Below are 20,503 nucleotides of genomic sequence, written 5' to 3'. Positions count from 1 at the left end.
TCGACGTTGACGTACTGAAATTGTAAGTTTGAGACACTTCCAGATGATCAGCTGGCTCTCACCGCTTTTAAGGGTAAATCAATTCGAAGTGAACTAAACCATCCATGCATCCCTGCAACAACAAACCTATATCCTTTTTGACCCCTTTTCCCTTACCTTTCCGAATTTATTCCGTCGAAATGTCCCTGAATTCGAAACCCGACATATTTACTTACGCCGATTTTGACCTTCAAGCTCTGTGCCGTCAAGCGAGCAAGCTGCGGCAGGGTGTTTCATGTGCTTGTGACCCGGATCAACGTCCTGCCTCGGGAAGTTTCAACTGGGCTATCTTTATTTCCTTTGAAGATAGGGTACGATGGGTCTTCAGATCTCCACACCATAGAACGTTTATGCCAATGGAAATGGGAATAAAGCTACTAGCAAGTGAAGCTGCCACGCTCAGATACCTCAGAGCTTATAGCGATATTCCAGTTCCAGAAGTATACGACTATTGGTAACGAAATCTCCCAGGCCGCAATGCAATGTTCTAGTCCTAATTTATCACAGTGCTTCGTCCGATAATGATATCGGTATTCCATTCATTTTTATGAGTGAGGCGTCTGGCAGACCACTGTCAAAATTCTGGAAATCAGCTGGTTCTCTTCAACCTGACCTAGAGACACCTATCAAAGCCAAAATTCTCTCCCAGTTAGGCGGTATTACCTGGAAGCTTTCGCAGTTGCGATTCGATAAGATAGGCTCACTCTTTGAAGACGAATCCTTCGAAATCAAGGAATGTCTCTCGCGTGGTCACATGTTACATGGACGATATTCTTTGGAGATCCCACGAGGGCCTTTTACTTCCGAGGCAAAGTTCTATGACAGCCTTGTTTCTGCGTTTTTGGAGCATGCAGAGATTCTACAGTTGTCACATCATTGCTTTGTGGCACCCGTTCCTTCGCGGGACGACTATCAATCTAGCATACAATATGAGACCGCTGTGGATCTATGGAACGACTTTGTGGCCGTTGGGAGTAAGACCGACTCATCGGATAACAGACTTGACTACATTATCGCAGGCGACGCTCTCCGCGACATTGTACGGAAACGCGAACTCCCAACTGTCAATTCGGAGGCTTTTCCGTTATGCCACCCTGATCTAAGTGTCAATAACATATATGTTGATGATGATTACAACATCACCTGTATCATCGACTGGGCATTCGCCTCATCAATTCCTGAATCAATGCTTTTAACCACACCAGGATTGCCACAATACCGTGACGAAATCAGTTCGGAGTTATATGTACATTTCATAAATGGCTTCATCTATGCTATGCCTAGATCGATGGAAGAGACGTCGATCCACAGATATCAAGATTCCCTAGAGCGGAGCCAAGTCTCCTGGAGATTGAGCCGGCTCCTCAACCTAGACTCGATTAGTGATCACACTCTCTTTGCTACAGTCTGGCACTTTGCTCATGGGCCTGAACAGGACCTAGGCCATTACTTCTTACGACAGTGGAGATCGCCTCACTACATCCGGCTTTATAACGAAGTTCAACAGGAGGATCAGCCACTTTCGAAAATTCAGAAGGATGAAAAAGATTATTTTCGAAACAAGGATTTCAGAGAGACAATAGCTAAGAGGCTGACACTCGTGTCCGAATGGAAAACACGGTTTACCGCCAATCCTCCGCCGAGACTTCGGAACGATATGTTTGTCGCTTCTCCTAAGTTATGGAAGTGGATTCAACAATTTGTGCAGGACTGGGAAGATATGTCTTGACGAGTCTACACCAGACATCAACATCACATCAATGTCTCAAGCGAATACGCTCAACTGGGACCTCCCACAGATCACCGGTCTCATGAATGACATGCTCGCAGGGTCGTAGGGTTACCCGAAAACAGGTAAGAAGTAAGACTGACAAACCGGTATACTGGTAATTACGTCTTAAATTCTAGAAAATACCAGATCCATTTACCCTGCTACCCGGCAAGCGCAGCGGCCCATAGGACTTTCTTGAGGATACTATTTTTGCCTCACTGCATACATGCTGTATAGACTTCTACATCTATAATCAACATTCTCTCTTTCTTCAGGGATCTTTCTCTTCTTCATCTGTGAGCTCTCACTTACACTTTGATGTCACTCTTTCCCTTTGTTCAGTTTACGAGTCCCTTTTCTCTCTATATATACCTATATAGGTATTCTCTGGCCAGGTGTTTCTCCTTTTCAACTCCACCATCATTTCCCCATCTCTTTTTTTAATCTTCTTGAGGGGTCATGTGCCACAAGAAGCATTAGGATTTATCAGGGCCAAAAGGAGGCCAAAGATGGTAAGCTGTGCCCAGATTCATTCTGAATTTTCTTCGCTAACATAACCCAGCTCACCACGTCTTCTAAAGACACACCAGGAAGCTCGTCGGACCTCATCCATATCTTCGTTAGAAGGTCCGCTTTCTCCCAAAATCCTCTTTTAGTGCCTTGTGAGTACATCCCACCTAAGAGATGATACAACCCAAGTCGCAGCAGAGTCTACTCAGCATGCTATGACATAGATGCGTTATGGAGGATACAGTACCAGAATATTAAGCTAATAGAGGCTTTAGCATGCTGTTCTCGTCTGGCTCATCCATTTACGGCCGGGAGTCAGCTGAAGTGCCTGAAAATAAGGCCAACATTCCAAACATTTGTCGGGAATGCAAGTTCTTGCTGCACGGACTGGGCATTCCACGTTGATTACCTGGTACGTATATCGAGCCACCCAGCGCTGGAGTATAAAAGGTCAACGTATTGATTAGGCCTAGTGAAAATGGAGAATCCACCCTCCTCAAGATGATCCTTACCGTCCTCAACATATCCTCGCTCCTACTCTAACGGAGCCCTCCCCTACTCCATTCCAACAAGAAACATCTACCAGACAGTCGGAAATGTCTGATGAATCGGACTCTTCCGGCAGCGGGTGCTCCAAGACGCTCCTTGACGACACTATAAAAGCGATCGGGTCGACAGCGAGTGCCATCCGGAAGGTTATCAGAGAAAACGAAAAAGCAACCGACGTGCTGAAATACATACGTTTCACAAATGTCCCACCAGCTGTTTAAAAAGCATTGTGGGCAAAAGTTTGTCAGATCTCGCGTTTTTGACTCTGAAACCAGTGTGGGAAACCACGGCGATGATAAAGGTCATCACCCAGATGTTATTGGGAAAAATATAGGGAAGAAGTGCATGGGTGGACAAGGAATCAATGTGGGCAATCAAGTCCCCTCGATGGAACCTCATATAACTCTCGATCCTGGATCGAGAATTACCCGAGACCGGAACCCTGTCGCGATCGGAATCCGGATGGGATCCCAGTCAGCCAAAAGCGGCAGACCTCAAAGTCATCGGGTTATAAAGACAAAAATCCCCCGTACCTGAATGTAGCCTGCAAGTGGGCGGTGTTGCCATGCTGTACCTGCTCATAAGGCAGGTAGGATTGTTCGTTTCTTGGTGGGCAAAATTCCGCATTGAACGGTATGTCATTTGGCAGGATCTATGCTAACGACATACTGACCGTTGATTCTTTGGTATAGCCGGGCCCGCACGTCCGGTAACAATCCTTAGCATCCAATTCCATTCCTTTTATGATGATGTTCCAGTACTCGATAAACCTCGTACGTCTGGTCAGTTTCAACTATCATTTCTGTTGAGTTGCAAGTTGTGACTCGCGTCAGTTCAATTGTCATTTGGTGGTTGGCCGAATACGACCACGCTCAATCCGTAAAAGAAGACCGCGAGTGCAAAGCCAAAGCGCTCCGTGCAGACATCAGCAACTGTGCCACGCCATTTTCCTGAGACATCCTGAAGAAGCTTTTGCCACACTACGTTCCAAACCTCATCGTCGAAGAAGAACCAGGCCAGACCAAGCTGGACGATACGGAGAATGCAAAACTTTTGATAGGTCTCCCTAGAGGGGTAGCCCTCGGAAGAGACAGATGCCGTTGGAGACAACAGGAGGGTCGTCTTTGGTAAACTGTGCTAGAGCGACCATCTTCGGAGAGTGAAGTAATCATAGACAAAATGGAATTATTGGGCATTGGTAAATTGGAAGATCTATGAGCTCGCTGGATGGTCGAGGCGTACATACTAAGCAAGCATTCCAAAACCCCCATAAGATAACACTCTACTACAAAGTAGTACTAGAGCAAGTCAAGCTCCACCCATGTATGAATCCTGCCAGAACCTCAACAAAAGTGAGGCCAGCGTGTCTTGTGATAGCAGGTTGCGAGTGGCTCCATAGAAACTGAAGACAGCGAAGGTGAAGAACTAGCCATTAAATACTAGGACAAATGTACAGCAAGTCGTGGAACATCATATTCATATTTCTGAGGGCCACAACCTGACATTCCCGCTCAGTCCTTACAATATTAAAAGCGAGGCAAGCTCCAGGTATCATGTTGGCTAGTTGATTCCATCATCCGCTCTTTGTAGCTCCTTTTCCGAAGATAAGATAAATTGCGTGAACGTAGGGCTTCTATTGAGGTTTCGCAAGCAGTCTCAAACGAGGCCCGGGGGCTCACAGCCATGTCAATTGCCTGGAAATCAGGCCCCTGCAAAATTGACTTACGGTCACGCTTCCCCCAGTCTGGATCATCTGGTTTTGCGCCAGGGCCCAAGATGATCCACTTGGTGAGAATGAGGGCTAGCCTGCCACGGACCTCTTCAATTTGAAGCTCAAAATCTGTGTTGCATTTGTCACAGTTGCCTCTTAACGGAGACATCGATGTGTCGGAAAGGAAAGCCGAAAGAGTGGATTTAATACGATGTCGCATCTCCCGGCGAGAGAAATGCTCGCAGATCCAAAAGTAATATGGAGTCGGTCGATCTGGAGACGGTGCCTTAGGGATGAACAAACCCATCAATGCGTAATAAACCAAGAGAATCTCTTGGATCTGAAGACAAAGGCCTTTTTGCTCCTGGTAAACCCGTGATTCGATCGAAAACAAAGTGGTTGCGTCGAGACATTTATTGACTTGGGTGTGGTATAGCGATTCGGCGCCAACGCCATACTGAACACCAAAATAGAAATATCTCATCACGTCCTGGAGTTTAGAAGAGTACTTTCCACACTCTTCTATAAGTGGGAGATAACGGATCGTGGATCGCAATCCTGTCCTTTGCCGTTCCCATTTGGACACACATGGAAGGCGAGAAAACGACCCCGAGTATCCATCCGACAATGCAAACCATTCCGGCCCGTCAAACTTATGAAGAATATCGCAAATCCAACAAAAGAAGTGATTTGGCAGGTCACGTTCAAGTCGACGCGGCACCTCTAACTTGTTATACTCGTCATCCTCTGTAGATGAAAGCAGTGTTCTTTTGCATTTTAGGGCCTCGAAGAGTCGACGATTGCACATGGAAAGACAAATGACATCTTCAGGTTCGAGCAGGTCCGATATTGATAGTAGGAGTTCCAGGGGAAGACCATTCAACCTGCCCGGTTCCGGGACGACGAACTGGGTGGTTGATTTGCTTCGACTACACTGGAGATCTCGTACGGGGTTGAGGTCGCTTGCAGCCATGTCTGACGCGCTCGATCTGTAGGTGGAACAGGCGATTGATCGATGAGCTCGGCAGCTGATAACCTTCCAAGGCTGGAATACCCTCCTGTCTCCAGATAAAACACAAGGTTATCTTATCAGTGAGTGAAATTGCAAGCTCGGGAAAAGATTGTAGACAACGGCAGATATCTCAGACGAGGTTGTGTAGAGGAATCCGTGGATGGATGGATGGTAAAAGAGAAATTAGCTTAGGTGGGAAAGGTAAAAGAGAAATTAGCTTAGGTGGGAAACTTTAGGCTTCCAAGGTCAAAAAAGCAAATGTCCGATCTGCCTTGGCAGGAAGGCCTAAACTCTGACCAAGTAGAGTAATTAATAACAGAGATGTGAGTGATTATCTCTATTTAAATACTTAGCTAGAAAGCATGTAGTGAATATAGTATATAGTACGTGCCAGATGGCTAAGAAACCTTGAAAGCGAGTTCGTTTCCTCTTCGGGCGAATGTGGAGCACTGGGAGATTCCTTGTTCGCACTTCACCTCTTGACTCATTCTCATATTCTTCCTCTTCAGCTCTTCAGCCGATTTGCATTCGAACATATTCGGCCTTTTGAGCTTACAGCAGCTTATAGCTAACAAGCTTACAATGTTCAAAAAGAAGCCTACAGTAATTGACCTCTCCCCCGCACTACCCCTCCAAGCTTTGCTGGGAAGCTCCTACTGCAAATGCTCCCACCCTTACACTCAAATGACACCATACTAACATCGAATAGATCAAAAATCTCTCTCCACTACGGTCTTCTGATCGTCGCAAGATTGCAGACCAAATTATCAAAGATTACCAAATTCCTCTCACCTCAAACCCCACCAAAGCAGACTCGTCCGAACCCAGCCCAGCATCTGCCCCCGCCTCGAGCCTTACGTCCATCCGGAATTCCCTCCTGCCCGATAACACCCAGACTGCTCGTTTTACAACTACCGCTGGTCCAGATCTTCGCGAGCTTCAAGGGATCGTATATGTTGGCACACATCCCGACGGCGATGAGCGGGTGCTATGGTTCAAGCTGGAACATGGCCCGGGGGCCGACAAGCGACTATACCCAACTGTCTATACATTATGGCACAACCCGAACTTAGTGCCCTTGCTCTATACTCCGGAGTTTGTGATGGGGAAGCTGCATGGTGGAGCTGACTTAATGACACCGGGCCTCGCGAATGAACCTCCATTCCCCGAAAGGGCGGCCAAGGGCGCCGTTGTCGCGGTCGCGAGTGTGGACAAACATACAGTGCCACTTTTTGTGGGCATTTGTGAGATTGATGTTTCCGCATTAGGCGAGGTGCAAGGCACAAAGGGCCATGCGGTCCGTGGGTTGCATTGGGAGGGTGACGAACTTTGGGCGTGGAGCTCAGCGTCACTTCCGGGTCGTCCGGCTCCAGAGTACTTGGAGGGCTGGGATGAGGATGAAACTGAGAGTGTTGAGGAGGTTGAGGAACAAATGGAAGATTTGGGAATCGCGGATGATGGGGTTACAGCCACCCCAGGCGACATCGAAACACCAAGCAATGACCCAACCGCGTCAGAAGAACCCGTGACCGAGGAGGAGACACCCACAACGGACGGTATGTTGTCCCTACTTCTTTCTTACCAGCCAGTTTGCGATTGTAATGAAATCAAATACTGACGAATAATAGAAATTGACAAGGCGTTCGTTAATGCTTTTGTCTACGCCCTCTACAAGCTCAAGCAGGATAACCCATCAGCAACCGACCATGGCCTTCCACTGCCAATCACAGCATCGGCGTTGATAGCCAACTTCACTACTCCCTATCTTCCTGTCTACACCCCCCAACAGGCTCAGCATTACAACATCAAGAAAACCAGTTGGAAGAACGTCAAAAAGTTCATGAAACATCTAGACAAACTGAAACTTGTCAAAACCAAGGACCGTAGCGGTCAAGAGACCGTCATTTTGGATGTCGACTTCGAGGACCACCGAATCGAGCGATTTGTGCCATACAGACTGCCCTCACCACGTGCCCTGGAGAGCAGTAAGGCGACCGCGCCTGAGGGCAAGAAGTCGGCTGCAACGGAAGGCTCCGACCCTTCAGTGGGCCAGACGATCACTGTGCAAAGTCTATATCGGCCATCAGGAAAGCTGATGCCAACCATTTTCCCTGCCCTCGCTGCCAGCGACACGAATAACTTCTACAAATACTCGGACGTATCCAGTCACTTGGATAAATATCTTGAGTCCCAAAATCCGCCGATCATCTCAAAAGAGAACCGACGCATCATATCGCTCAACCCATTCCTCGCCAACACCATCTTTAATTCATCATCAACCGAAGATAAAGGGACACTAGCACGCGGGAAGGTCACTCGTGATGGTCTGTTGAAACGACTCATGGATGATAAAACATTGCTCTCCCCGTACCATCTCATTTTAAAAACCGGCCAAACTATTGCAGATGTCAAGCCGAAAGCAGGCAGCCCACCAAAGGTTCATGTCACCCTCGAGAAGCGGACAGGCTCCAAGACTGTTACCAAGGTCATGACTCTGGAGGTCTTCGGCATTATTCCTAGTCTGTTGGCACAGGAGCTTCAGAAGAAATGTGCCGGCAGCACTAGTGTAACACAAGCTACCGGTGCCCCCAAGGGGATCATGGAAGTTTTGGTACAGGGCGACCAACGAAAGGCCATTGAGACAGCCCTTGTTCGCCGTGGGTTGAAGCCACAGATGATCGAGGTTGTGGATAAGACTAAGAAGAAGAAATGATCGCCTCGCAAAAGATCATTTGTTCATACAACCGCTAGATAGAGAGCGCTTTCCCTGTACAGATGATAAATCAATCGCTTGCAGTATACTGCTATTAAATGAACAGATAATCATGATGTGATGGTTTGAACTACCTTCCAGATACAGATTTCCCAGCACATAGCTAAACCAACGTTGGATCAACCATCCCTCTGTCGCTTTAACTCCTCTTCATGACTCTCCTCTGTTCCATTCAGCAATTTCAATTCGCTCTCGTCTCCTTGCCTTCCATTGCCATGTCCATTTCTACCATCCCCGCGCGTCTCCCTATCACGGATATCACTAGTATCAATAGCCTCCCAGATATCATCCTGAAACAAATACTGCATCAAAGCCTGATCCGTACGACGTGTCCCATCCGCCATGAGCGTATCTATCCTGTGAACCAAATCATACGTAACGAATATCGCACCACCCCCTGAGTCCGCCGCGAGCGCCTCTAGTCTCTGGCGTTCCTCGTCTGTAAGACGACTCGCGTGGTCCGGGTTATCGGTGTAGATTTCTGTCCGACGTGTAGTATCGCGAGGCGTATTGTCTGCTTGGTGCTGTGTGGACTCGCGCGTGCCGGACATGGGTTCAGTACTTGGTTCTTGGTTGGGGGTAGTATTTCTTTCGGTTCTGTTTGTATCCTCCGGTGTTGGCATTGTAGGTTTTTCTTGGTATAGGGCTATTTTCTGGTGGAAGTATCGGATGGCTTGGTAATGGGGCTTTTTTGCTAGAGTGTATGGGATTTTATTGTATGGCAGAGTAGACGGAGATCGAAGAATGACCCGAGAGTTTTACAGCAGGACGCTGTTGTCCACGTGCCTCCACGCTACTTTTGTACTCCAGGCTTTATTGTTATATGTGCTGTTCCATTTGTAGAATTGTACTACATGAGATTACCATCCAGGGTCCTACAGTTATGGTCCTCTGCTAGACTGGCAGACTTGACGTTAAAGCTGTCTACCACTGGCAAGGATATCAAGAATACGAGGCTCATTAGTATGCAGAGAATCTGTTTATTGTATCACAATTTGCAACCTGTTGGGGATGTTAAAGTTGATGCGGTTTGCTGTCTTCCTACCATTAGTTCGTGGGATATTCCTCATAGTATCTCCTCCCTTTGGTATGTATGAACACACAGAGAAGTGTTCGAGAACAAAGGTACAAGAATGCCTTACAGCGGGTAGATAGAACGACTAACTAACTCGGGTGTTGCCTAGCCACGTGTCCCATGTACTTCCAAGGTTTCGCTTTGCCATGTCCACCTAGATAGATAATCACGCATGGTACTAATGGTATACATGGAATACATGATAATAGCAGGCAATATACTGTATGCCAAGCCGACCGGTTGTCCATATTTTTCACTTGCTCTAATGGCATATGCAACTATTGTTGACGGAATTCCTACATTTCAATATCCGCTTGTATTCCTTTCCGTCCACGGACAGCACTCTCCGCTTGTCTTCACTCACTCACATTTCCTTGCTTTCAACATATTCGTGTTAGCTTCGTCGCCCAAGTTGAATCCCAGGATGCAATATTCCTCGAGCAGCTTAATTTCCGCCTAAGAGCCCAACGCTTAATTTCCGCCTAGGAGCCCAACAAGGTACCCTACGAGTACAAAATCAGCTCTTAAAATTGCAGTATTCTAGTCTTCTTTTGATCTCACGTCCGGAATTAAGACTCGTTGACTCCCCATACAATACTGTATGTACGAACAATTCACCTTCACTGTCTCTTTTTCCTTTCTACGAACGAGCATATTTTTGTGATTTCATGCCTGCGCCCTTGAGTGGCCACTATAAGTAATGCCTTGGAGCTTCGTTACCAACTGCGAGGAATGTGCTAACGTCCGCGAACATAGATAGCAATGGATATGTTCGGCCTTCATACGGACGAAATCCCGCGTATACTCTATAGGGTTCAATATAGGAAGTCTAGAACGGCTTATTGGGCTGACAGGGGACTCGAAGCTAGAGATATTGATACACGGTATAATGAGGAAGACCTTGTTGAATTTGGTGATGCGGTACAGAGACATCTAAACTGGGACCGCCAATACACGACCATATTTATATCACTCTTCTCTGACAGAAGCCATGCCGAAAACTGGATGCTTGAAAGGCACTCGCGCTTCCACGACAGAGACTGCACCCTTCTTGAGATTGATATGAATTCACTTCGAGACCACTACGTTTTCCGTGCCGAAGAGATTGTCGACACTTTGTCTTTGTCGGTCCCGACTGCAGCGCAGGCTAGCATCGCTAAGGAGTACCTCGTTGTTCATCACATCCCTCCTATCGCCGTTTTGAGGCGTCAAACTGTCCATGATATTACTAGTAAGAGGACTCCGTCTTTATATTTTCGGGCATGAGGAGATATTAATGCTCCTACTGCGCGAACTTGGAGCCCGCTGACGTGGATATAGCTCGCCGTGTTCCTTTCCCTTCACCCCTGCCAGTCGTGTCAGAGGATGAGGCTCCGGCCGAACTTATCTCACAGCTGGAGGCTTTGGGGCTATAACTAGCTTTGTGAAGACCGGGGTGCCAGTCCCCGCCAGAGTTCTAAAGTGCATTGTCGTCTAAATGCCGGGGGAAGAAACATCTCGAGCATACGGCGTTATGCAAAACCAGCTTCGCCGTTTACACTCTTTTCTTAGTTCCGGACTCACCATGGTATGACCTGTATGTCTCCAGGGTTCTTCTATCTCCTGAGACTTGTTAAGATACTCTTTTCAAGACGATGCTGGAGTTATCAATACGATGTTGTGTAGTGCTTCCTCTCCTTCCCTTTTCACTTCCAAAGCACTATTTCATATGAGGTCTATACATATGTAGACCACTCGAGTTTGTTAAATATGAACGATTCAAAGAACCCATAGAGCTTGCAGTATCAGTGTTTAGAACGGTGTAACAGCATATTATTGGCCTCGGAGGATTCTCACGAAAGCAATAGGCGCAATCTAGAGTTAAAGCAAGCCAGCCAAATCTCGGTTCGGCGTAAAAATGTATAGTACGTTTTCATCTACGATATCATGAAATTGAGCAGTCCAACGATTCCATTCATAGAGGTAAAGTAGAAAAAGACCCAAGCTGGCCTATCGTCTCCGATGCGCAAAATGCAAGGAGGAAAGAGAAAATAAAGGAAATCCGTAACACGGTGTTGTTACAATCAGTCGCAGTCGAACAATCAACAAGAGATAGGATACCCGATCCAACTTTCACAGATGTTCAGTAACAAAATTCACACACCGAGAAGACGTATAGACACAGATGAAAGCTATCCACAGCTATAAATCTATCACGAAAGGCGAATATTTTAGTGAGCCAGGGCACGGGCGTGCACCTTGTTGTCAGAGACAAGCCACTTGAGGGTGGAGCGGATGACTTCGAGGAGCTTCTCGGCGCTCAGGGAGCTGAGGTAGGAGGCGTAGTCGCCGGACTCGGAGGAAGATCCGGAGCTGGAGCTGGAGCCGGAGCTAGAGCCGGAGGAGCTGGGGGCAGGGGTAGCGCTAGGCTCGGAGGCCTCACCACCGGAGGCGGGGACGGAGCTCTGGGCAGACTGGGCACCGGCGCTGGTGGTGATGGAAACGCTGTCGGCGGGGTCGCTGGCGGTCTGTGTAGCAGGCTCGTCAGTAACCTGAGGAGCAGAAGAAGCAGTGGCAGTGGCAGTCTCAGTGACGACCGAAGGAGCGTCGGTGGACTCAGCACCAGACCCAATAGGGGTGGAGGTTGAGGCAGCAGACACGGCACTGGATGAGGGAGTAGGGGTGCCGGAGGGGCTGTAAGTGGGACGGGCAGTGCGGGTGCGGGTGAGGTGGTGCGAAGAGGAGCTCTGGATGGGAGAGGCACTCACGGTTGAGGCACTGGCGGTAGTTGCGGTGGAGGCAGCGTCGGTGGTCTTGGAGCCGGAGCCGGAGGAGGCGCCCTTGTACAGAGCGGGACCGGGGATGGTGTAGTCCTTCAGCTGGTTGTAGATGCTGACCAAAATGCCGGCGTCGTCGGGCTTGTAGAGCTCAGTTCCGACGACACCCTCGGGGACGTCGCTGCCGCCGCCGGTGACCTTCAGGTTGAGACACTGGGGGTAGTTCTGGGCACCGTTCTCCTGGCCAGCGGAGTGCAGGGCGATGATCTCGTGACGGAGAACGTAGTTGCCAGCGGCGATGGAGCTGGGGATGGTCACGGAGGCGCTGTTGTTGTTGGCAATGAGCTCGTCAGATGCCCATTTACCGGGGGCGTTGCTGCCGTCGATCAGACCGGACTCAGCGATCTTGAACCACTTGAGGGTCTTCTTGTCAACCTTGGAGCAGTCGCCGTTGCAGTTAGCCAGATAGTTGATGACGGGGCCGTGGTGGCTCTCGGGCCACTCGGTCCACTGCAGCTCGACATCACCACCGGCCTTGACCTCGGCGGAGATGGCACCAGGAGTGGCCTCCTTGTGGCAAATAATGTCAGGGCCAGAGTAGCCGCTGCCATCGACGAAGCCGAGATCGGTAGCCTTCTCGGCCCATCCGATAGTCTCGGGGTGGTTGTCATTGTAGGGGTAGTTGTTGACGAGGTAACCTCCGTGGTAGGTGCCATCAACAACAGCACCTGAGACGAAACCGTGGCCAGCGACCATGGCGGCCGAGCTAAGCATGAGACCCGCGATCTTTGAGACAGACATCTTGAAGGAGTTGTAGGATAAAACGCACAGCGTTTAAATCGAAGTATCGAAGTATCAAAGGTGAGCGGAAAAAAGAATGACAAGGGGACTTCAGTCAATGAAGTCAACCCGAAAGAGAATGAATGGTACTAGACCTTGAAATGAATGGAATGCAAAGGATAGATGAGAAAAATCAAGTGGCCTGGATGCCAGGACCTTATATATGTAGGTTCCTCGCGGGCTTCATACCTGTTTCGACAAAAGCGGCATCACTCCGTCGCCAAGAATTACCTATCACAGAGGATAACAGCAAGTTCGACGGAGGTTTCTGACATGGGACAAGGATTCCACTCTCAGAGTGCGCCTATAGGTGGAGAATCATGGGCGACCGAGACAAGTGCATCTTGGAGGTGGCAGATAGATGAAGCACGGTGGTCTCTAAAGCGCCGGATGCTCCCAGGGCTGCACTAGCGCACAACCGTAATTAAGCTATGCTCCATCAGGGTCATCAAGGAGGGCACGTTTGACACTGACTCGTATCTCTCGTTGGGTGGCTGTCGATCGTGGGCGGTTGTCTGCGACAGTCCCAGTTTCATCGAGCCCCTTAAAAGTATCACATCTCCGCTCCGCCAATTCTGTACGGAGTTTCCGTATGTACTCCGTAAGGGTTGGGCTCCCCCTGCTTTTCGGGGGAAACCTCGTTTAAATTTCATTTCAGGGGCAGTTCGGAGAATTTTGTATCCCACAATGCCTTTTGACAGGTCGATCGTCTATTCTTTACTATGTTAGGTATGTGGAAAATTCTTCCTATGTACCTAGCCAACAACGTCTATTTCTTTTTAATCCAACCGGCTTCATTTGAACAACCTGGCAGACTTACTCCGTACAGCATAACTCCGTACAGCATAACTCCGTCCTCCGTAGAGATATGGCCGTTTGCCCCTTCAAACGCCATAGGTGCTAGCCTCTGCGCTTAGAAGATTATTCTGAGACACTCCACCGGATCATATCCGTCTCCTGCATGACGGGGTCCAGGAGTCAGGATAAATAATCTCGAACGGTCCATAGTCAGCGCTTCTGTCAGATCTAAATTGCGGTCTAAATGACAAAGGCGCCAACTACTCCGTAGAAGCAAATCGTGCAATTGGTCAAGTCACATGAAAATCACGTTCTTCCAAGTTGGCGTTTCTCACACGTCCCTTTGCAAATCCTTTTATCAATTAGACTGAGGGGACTTTTGACCAATTCACATTGGAACAGGTCTCAAACTAATTCAACGACCATATAATAGATTAACGGGAGGCTTCAATGCGTGATTGCGAGGAACTAGAACTAGATCCCCATACTATATGCAGGTCCAATTGCCTCTAGGCCAGATATCTTTGGCTACTTAAATCGTTATGGAGAATCAGATTTTGCATCACACACGTGAAGACAGATTATCCACTGTCTACCTACCTACCGTATAGTATGGAGGCTCTGATATAATCGTGCCAAGCCCACCAACACCTACTCCGTGCACCGGATAGCAAATTGTAGATATCGGGTATCTTTTGTATGGCAATTGCATACAACCTCGAAGTTTCTTAAGCCTTGAACTGGTTAGGAAATATATAGGAAGAGATATATAGTATACATGAAGGTTCAATTTCTATCATCTTACTACTCCATAAAGATTGTCAAGTTTGGCTAGAACGAGAGAATTGAACTTTTATATATATTATTTGTATGTGGTGTCTCTTAAGGCTTTCTTTACGCATATCATATCGTACATTTAAAATTAGCTTTAGATACAATATTTACCGATTGAACCAGATACCTTTTACAACTATTTAACTTTTCATTTTCCCTTGGGCTTGTTGGAGATTGAGAAAAATCGATGTTATGACTCATTTTGTTGCGTTCATGTACCTTTTATATGCAATTGCCATACAAAAGATACCCGATATCTACAATACGCTGTCGGTGTAGAGATGCACAATTATACAACATAGGTATATTCCAAGGTTGTATGCTGTGCTGACAGGTGTCCGCAGCAGTGCGTTGCTCAGGGCCACTGGCCATGGCGAGTCCGATCACAATCTTCAAGTGCATCATCGTGCCAGCTGCATTGGTGTGCCGAAAAGATACCGAAGCAAAGCACCCAAAACTGATAGCTAGCCCTGCAGGCCATCAATGAGTGTTACTCCAATATCGCGAGGGTAGCACACAGCCGATAACCGGGGTAACACAATCTCTGCTTTTGCCAGCCATGATTACCCGAAGTGTCTGTGTGCGCTTGGCACAGGTTTCTGTACATTATCCTGGTTATGCATGTACGGAGCACTTCTTCGTCATTCCAAGTATTCGGCCCCCCGGGATCAATCCGAGTGTCACAAATCGAGATGAAGTTGTGTGGCCATGCAAAGAGTTCCGTACAACGTCGAATAGAAAAACCTTCCTCGTTCTCAGACGGGAGAAGTTGGATCAACAGCGAATCAAATGGTGTGTGCATTGTATTGGTCACCGCTTTGTAAGGCCTCAGGTGTCTATTTCAGACACCCATACCTCCAGGGCTATGATTATGGGATGTAAGCATATCTGAAAAGAGATAGGATCATTTTGAAATCAAAGGACAATTTAATCCAATCCAATACTTTGCTTTAACACTACAAATATAAATTCACGTAAAGCCGCTGATTACATATACTTTGTTGAGATTCTGCCGGCCATCGGCGCTCACAGTTTTCCCGCTCCCCTTTCCTCCAGTTACAAGGCAGTGACTTTCCCCAACACCTTCAATCTCACCTTTCTTCAGGGCCATGTTATCGGGGACCGGTCCTGGTATAAACTGTGACAGGTCTTGATTGCTATACTTTGTGGATTACTGCTATAGGATACGTTTTCCAAAACGCGCGAAATTGTTATATTTAATAGGGCTGTTGTGGAGGTGGCTGTCGACGGCTGGAATCGCGGCTGGAATCGATTGCGATTTACCAACTCGGAAGGATCAAACGATCAGACAAGAATAAAACGATGGTATCAGCGCAGGCACCCTTCTCACCCTCGTTTTCCTCACTGGATCCTATCATAATGGACGACGATATGGACTTCTTGGACCCCACAAAACTCGAGATGTCAACTGAAAACGCCGGCGGAGATTTTGACGATCTATTCGCCCGAGCCACAACTTCCCGTCCGAACGGCGCGTCGGGCTCTTTGAAGCCACACCAAGACCAAAACTCCCTGAGAGAAGTGCCGACTCTTGCTGCGGACTCGCCGGCTGAATCGCCAGATGACTCGGGTCGCAGTTCTTCCTCCGAATCGCCACGGAATCACCTGCGACAAACATCGATCGCTTCGACGAACTCTGCAGTGCACAGTGAGAATCCCTTGGTTTCTACTAGTTACCCGTCGGAGGACTGGATGCGCCCGGAGTTATCGTCGGTCAAGGAGGAATCGCCGTTCAATATTGACCCGTCTTTTCCGATGGATGGTGGTTTCTCTATGGATCCTGATTTGGAGGTCAGCAACAAGGCGATGGATGCAGCCTTTGACTTTGAAAGTGCGGCGAGTAGCCCTAGTCCATTGAAGACGGACAATGGGTCACTCCCGCGACCCCAAAAGCGCTCGAAATCCCAGCTCTGGAGCCCTTCAAGCAATCATGCTGGGATATCGTCCATCGATGCTGTGCCTTCGGTGAGTCTTTCGAATAGCACACTTGTTTTCCGCGTATTGCTAACAATCCATAGGCCCATGCCCCCGGGTCTCCGTTCTTCGCTTTTGGACTGAACGGCCAGTCGCCATACTCCACCACAATGCATCAAGATATGGATAGAGCCGCTCCGCAATGGGGCGGACAGTCTCCTTCGTCACTTCTGGAAGAAAGCTTTGGAGGCATCAACATGAACCGCCAATCACCTCTTCACACCTCGTTATCACCCGCCATGAACTTCGGCTCGCCCGCATCATACCAATTCCCTGTCAACTTCGCTTCCTCCCCGGCCCAACCTCAAGCAACCCCCCACTCTCTACAACCTGTTCTCACCGTGCATCCCACTTCCCTCAAATCCCGTGTTGAGACTCAAATTCCGATCCGATTGACCCTCTCCCCGTTACCTACCGGCGTCAAGAAACTCCGTCTTCCCTCACACACTATCTCCAAACTTAAGTTTCTTGCTCCTCCTGCCACCGAACCTAGCCGCGATACTCTCCAGTTGCACACAAGTCTGGTATGCACAAGCGCCATGCAAGACAGAGAAAAGATGAAGCGGGCATTTGCACGGACAAGAGGTGATCACTATCAAGCAACTTCAGATGACGAACGTCCATTGGATGGAGGCGATGTGAAAATCTGCAGCGGGTGCATACAACGCGAACGGAAACGTGCGTCACGGAAGAAGCAAAGGAAGCCCGAGGAAGATGAACTGTTTCAAAAAGATGAAGAGAAGCGCGTCATCGTCTTCAACACCAGTGAGATTAAGGAATGGACCGAACCAGCAAAGAACGCCAGCGGTGGCTACGGTGATAGGTTATCAGTCCCACCGGGATCAATGCAAGTGGAGCTGCCAATGCGGATTGCATGCTATTGCCGACACCAGAACGAGAAGCTCGGTTTCCAGGTTATATTCACTGTGAAGGATCACTTGGACAATGTTGTGGCGCAGGCAATCACAAATTCGATCATGATAACGGACGACCACAAGACGCAGGCTCCATCTGCGCCTGCACCGACTGGCCCTTCACCATCCCTCTCAGACGGGACGCAAGTACCAGGAGTTGGAGTGTTTCCCTCGGGCCAAAACCCCGAGAATGGGCAAAACTCTTTTGGTGCACCTCAGTCGCCAACTGATCTGCAGGGTCTTCAGCAAAGGTTCAATTCACAATATCAGCTTACGCCCAGTTCATTTGCGACTCCAGGCTCAACGAATGGCGGGCATGTGCCACAGGCGTCCAGGAGCCTGTCGCGAGGAGCATCCCCGTCTGATTTCCAAGGGCCACAGAGCAAACGACGCAAGCACAGCAGCTCTGCAAGGCTTCCATCGGAACTGACAATGACACGACTTGAGACACCTCAGTCATCCGCAGCGGCCATGAACAATGCTGCCCAACTTGCGGCTGCTCGTGGATTCGTTGCACCAACTGAACGGCCATTCGTAGACCCTTCGGCGATGTCAGGTCAATATGGAAATGGGCCGCCCACTCCCAACCAAAACAATGATAACAATCCATTCTTTAACCCGACTCCTGCCCAGCGACAAAGCTTGGATACCCTGGCCGGTGGAGCACTGGCGTCAACGCCCAACTCCACCCATCCCAGTCGTCCGGGGACACCAGGTGGCTCGAATCGCAACGGCTTCAGCGATCCAAATATTCCCATGGGACTTGGTGCAAATTCTTCAAGCCAGGTTTGGCCTCCTCTCAGCAATACTCCCAATCGGTTGCCGTCAGTGATTCACAAGTTGGTGCCTGCCGAGGGCTCCATCACAGGAGGCACTGAGGTTACGTTGTTGGGCAGCGGATTTTATCCTGGAATGGAGGTCGTTTTCGGTGACACCTTAGCTACTACAACCACATTCTGGGGCGACAAGTGCCTCAACTGCCTGACCCCTCCCGCTCTCCAACCGGGACTGGTATCTGTCGTATTCAAACATGAGCACCCGACATTTGGCCAAGTCCAGCAGCCTCAACCCCTCATGCCCAAACAACAGCTGTTCTTCCGCTATGTGGATGACCGTGAGCTTCAAATGTATCGCTTGGCGCTAAACATTCTTGGTCAGAAATTGGGCAGCCAAGCAGATGCATTCCACACAGCGCAACAGATCATGGGAAGCGATCCAAACGCGTTCTTCAACATGCAGGCAGACATGCAAGGTAACTCCTCTGGAGGTCAGCAGCGCCAAGTACCGGGTCTTGAAAACCAAGGCAAACTCAGCGATCTCGACTCCAAGATGCTGACCTATTTGGAATTCATCGACTTGGATAACAGTCCCCGGCCACCACGGTACAACTCTCGTAGCACGACCGGCCAGAGTCTTCTCCACTTTGCCGCATCCCTTGGACTGACAAGATTTGTTGCGGGTCTTTTGGCTCGAGGTGCAAACCCCGATGTGCAAGACAACACGGGCAATGCGCCAATGCATCTAGCCGCACTCAATGGTCATGCTCACATTGTCCACCGGTTGCGTCTTACGGGCGCCAACCCCAATACTCGCAGCGTGCGGGGTTTCACTGCCGCGGACCTCGCGACAACGCTCCCTGCCCACCAAGCCGCGTTGCTTCCATCTCGCCACTACCGGTCCCGCAGCGTTGGGTCCCTCACATCACGCCGCCGGCAAAGCAGTTCGGCCTCGCTTAGCTCCATGTGGGAGGTGTCTTCCGCCTCTGGATCTCTTGGCCATGCTGTTGATGACTCAGAGGATCTGGATGATGAGGAGGAAACCACCGACGATTCTGACTCTGAGCCTCTTCAATTCAACTCTTCTCGTCGGTCTAGTATGCATCAAGATGCTGGTCCGCCAGCTATGGACAATAGCGAACAAACGGTCGCACCTGGGGATGCTCAAGGCTTCGTCCCCCCAGCACCTCTTGTCGCGTGGCGCGACCAGCTCGCTTTTCAAATCAATCAGTTCCAGCAAAGCGTGGCGAATGCCTTCCCCAATCTCCCGGCTCTCCCTCCCATGCCTCCGATGCCCGCAATGCCAGCGATACCCGCGATGCCGGCCCTCCAAGACTACCAAGGACAAGGAATGATGCGCCGCATAACCAACCTTGTTCCTCACCGACCTGCTGCCGGGGATGGCTGGTGGGACTACTTGAAGGGCTCCTCCGCGCCCAATCCCAACCAGCCACCTTCGTACGACGAGCTGTTCCCGCACCCCGAAACTACCGAGGAGTCCGACATGAAGAAGTCCAGTCTGATCCGTGCCGCAACAGAGGCAGCTGTCGACGAACACTTCGAGGCCCAGAGCAGTGCTGCTGCCGCCGCCGCCGCTTCAGCGCCGGCTTCAGCTTCAGCTTCCCTCGCGCAAGTCGAGAAAGACGATCTCAAAGACATCACAATCGGGCGCAATGTGATCTCTCGCGAGCAACAAAAGCATCTCCGAGAGCAACAAGCTCGACGAATGAAGGGTCTGGGTAACGACCGAAACCTGTACTTCATCTGGGTAAGTAAACAACATGTCTACCAGCTCTTTTCTTTTTCAATCTAGTACTCAGTTAACGCTATTTCTACAGATTCCTCTTCTTATTCTCGTTATTTGCGCCTGGGGTCGAAACTACGTTCCCGGGATTTGGCAAGGCGTCACGGACAGCTTTGAATTTGTGAAAGCTCGCTATACACAGCCGGCTGTGGAAATGAGCATTTAGGGCATCTTCTTCTTTCCTTTCCTTCTTTTTTCTTTCTGGTCATATTTCCTTTGGCGTTGTTCCTGAGCGGGTGAAGCTTACCTATTGTACGACGGACTAACTGTCGGGTTTTTGTTTTTTCCTTATTTGTGTTCATAATGACGCGGCAACGACTATCTATGTAGAATCCGCATGATTGAG

The 20,503-nt window shown here is 49.2% G+C and overlaps 8 protein-coding genes across 8 annotated transcripts; 5 read left to right on the top strand and 3 right to left on the bottom strand.

Moving 5' to 3' along the window:
- Positions 1 to 104: 104 nt before the first annotated feature.
- On the top strand, positions 105 to 1,768 carry N7525_002721 (uncharacterized protein; the record flags this gene model as incomplete). The annotated part of the gene is made up of 2 exons (XM_061212413.1): positions 105 to 493; positions 547 to 1,768. The coding sequence occupies 2 exons, from the start codon at positions 105 to 107 to the stop codon at positions 1,766 to 1,768; spliced, it is 1,611 nt and encodes a 536-aa protein (XP_061069434.1).
- Positions 1,769 to 2,596: 828 nt separating this feature from the next.
- Positions 2,597 to 3,406, top strand: N7525_002720 (uncharacterized protein; the record flags this gene model as incomplete). Its single annotated transcript, XM_061212412.1, has 3 exons — positions 2,597 to 2,720; positions 2,822 to 3,015; positions 3,083 to 3,406. 3 exons carry the CDS (start codon positions 2,597 to 2,599, stop codon positions 3,404 to 3,406), a joined length of 642 nt encoding a protein of 213 aa, XP_061069433.1.
- A 989-nt stretch (positions 3,407 to 4,395) lies between these two features.
- Positions 4,396 to 5,553, bottom strand: N7525_002719 (uncharacterized protein; the record flags this gene model as incomplete). The annotated part of the gene is made up of 1 exon (XM_061212411.1): positions 4,396 to 5,553. One exon carries the CDS (start codon positions 5,551 to 5,553, stop codon positions 4,396 to 4,398), a length of 1,158 nt encoding a protein of 385 aa, XP_061069432.1.
- A 621-nt stretch (positions 5,554 to 6,174) lies between these two features.
- On the top strand, positions 6,175 to 8,305 carry N7525_002718 (putative RNA binding protein Ligatin/Tma64; the record flags this gene model as incomplete). The annotated part of the gene is made up of 3 exons (XM_061212410.1): positions 6,175 to 6,195; positions 6,302 to 7,148; positions 7,221 to 8,305. 3 exons carry the CDS (start codon positions 6,175 to 6,177, stop codon positions 8,303 to 8,305), a joined length of 1,953 nt encoding a protein of 650 aa, XP_061069431.1.
- Positions 8,306 to 8,484: 179 nt separating this feature from the next.
- Positions 8,485 to 8,988, bottom strand: N7525_002717 (uncharacterized protein; the record flags this gene model as incomplete). Its single annotated transcript, XM_002559677.1, has 1 exon — positions 8,485 to 8,988. The coding sequence occupies one exon, from the start codon at positions 8,986 to 8,988 to the stop codon at positions 8,485 to 8,487; it is 504 nt and encodes a 167-aa protein (XP_002559723.1).
- A 1,214-nt stretch (positions 8,989 to 10,202) lies between these two features.
- On the top strand, positions 10,203 to 10,855 carry N7525_002716 (uncharacterized protein; the record flags this gene model as incomplete). The annotated part of the gene is made up of 2 exons (XM_002559678.1): positions 10,203 to 10,671; positions 10,761 to 10,855. 2 exons carry the CDS (start codon positions 10,203 to 10,205, stop codon positions 10,853 to 10,855), a joined length of 564 nt encoding a protein of 187 aa, XP_002559724.1.
- A 795-nt stretch (positions 10,856 to 11,650) lies between these two features.
- On the bottom strand, positions 11,651 to 12,997 carry N7525_002715 (AA9 family lytic polysaccharide monooxygenase; the record flags this gene model as incomplete). The annotated part of the gene is made up of 1 exon (XM_061212409.1): positions 11,651 to 12,997. The coding sequence occupies one exon, from the start codon at positions 12,995 to 12,997 to the stop codon at positions 11,651 to 11,653; it is 1,347 nt and encodes a 448-aa protein (XP_061069430.1).
- Positions 12,998 to 15,991: 2,994 nt separating this feature from the next.
- N7525_002714 (putative membrane-tethered transcription factor (SPT23)) lies at positions 15,992 to 20,323 on the top strand (the record flags this gene model as incomplete). Its single annotated transcript, XM_002559681.1, has 3 exons — positions 15,992 to 16,654; positions 16,708 to 20,121; positions 20,192 to 20,323. 3 exons carry the CDS (start codon positions 15,992 to 15,994, stop codon positions 20,321 to 20,323), a joined length of 4,209 nt encoding a protein of 1,402 aa, XP_002559727.1.
- Positions 20,324 to 20,503: the final 180 nt, after the last annotated feature.

Source organism: Penicillium rubens (assembly GCF_028828025.1).
Source record: "Penicillium rubens strain IBT 27055 chromosome Unknown utg000002l_segment0_segment0, whole genome shotgun sequence".
Classification (NCBI taxonomy): domain Eukaryota; kingdom Fungi; phylum Ascomycota; class Eurotiomycetes; order Eurotiales; family Aspergillaceae; genus Penicillium; species Penicillium rubens.
The sequence above is the reverse complement of the archived record's forward strand: the minus strand, read 5'-3'. Positions and strand labels throughout refer to the sequence as shown.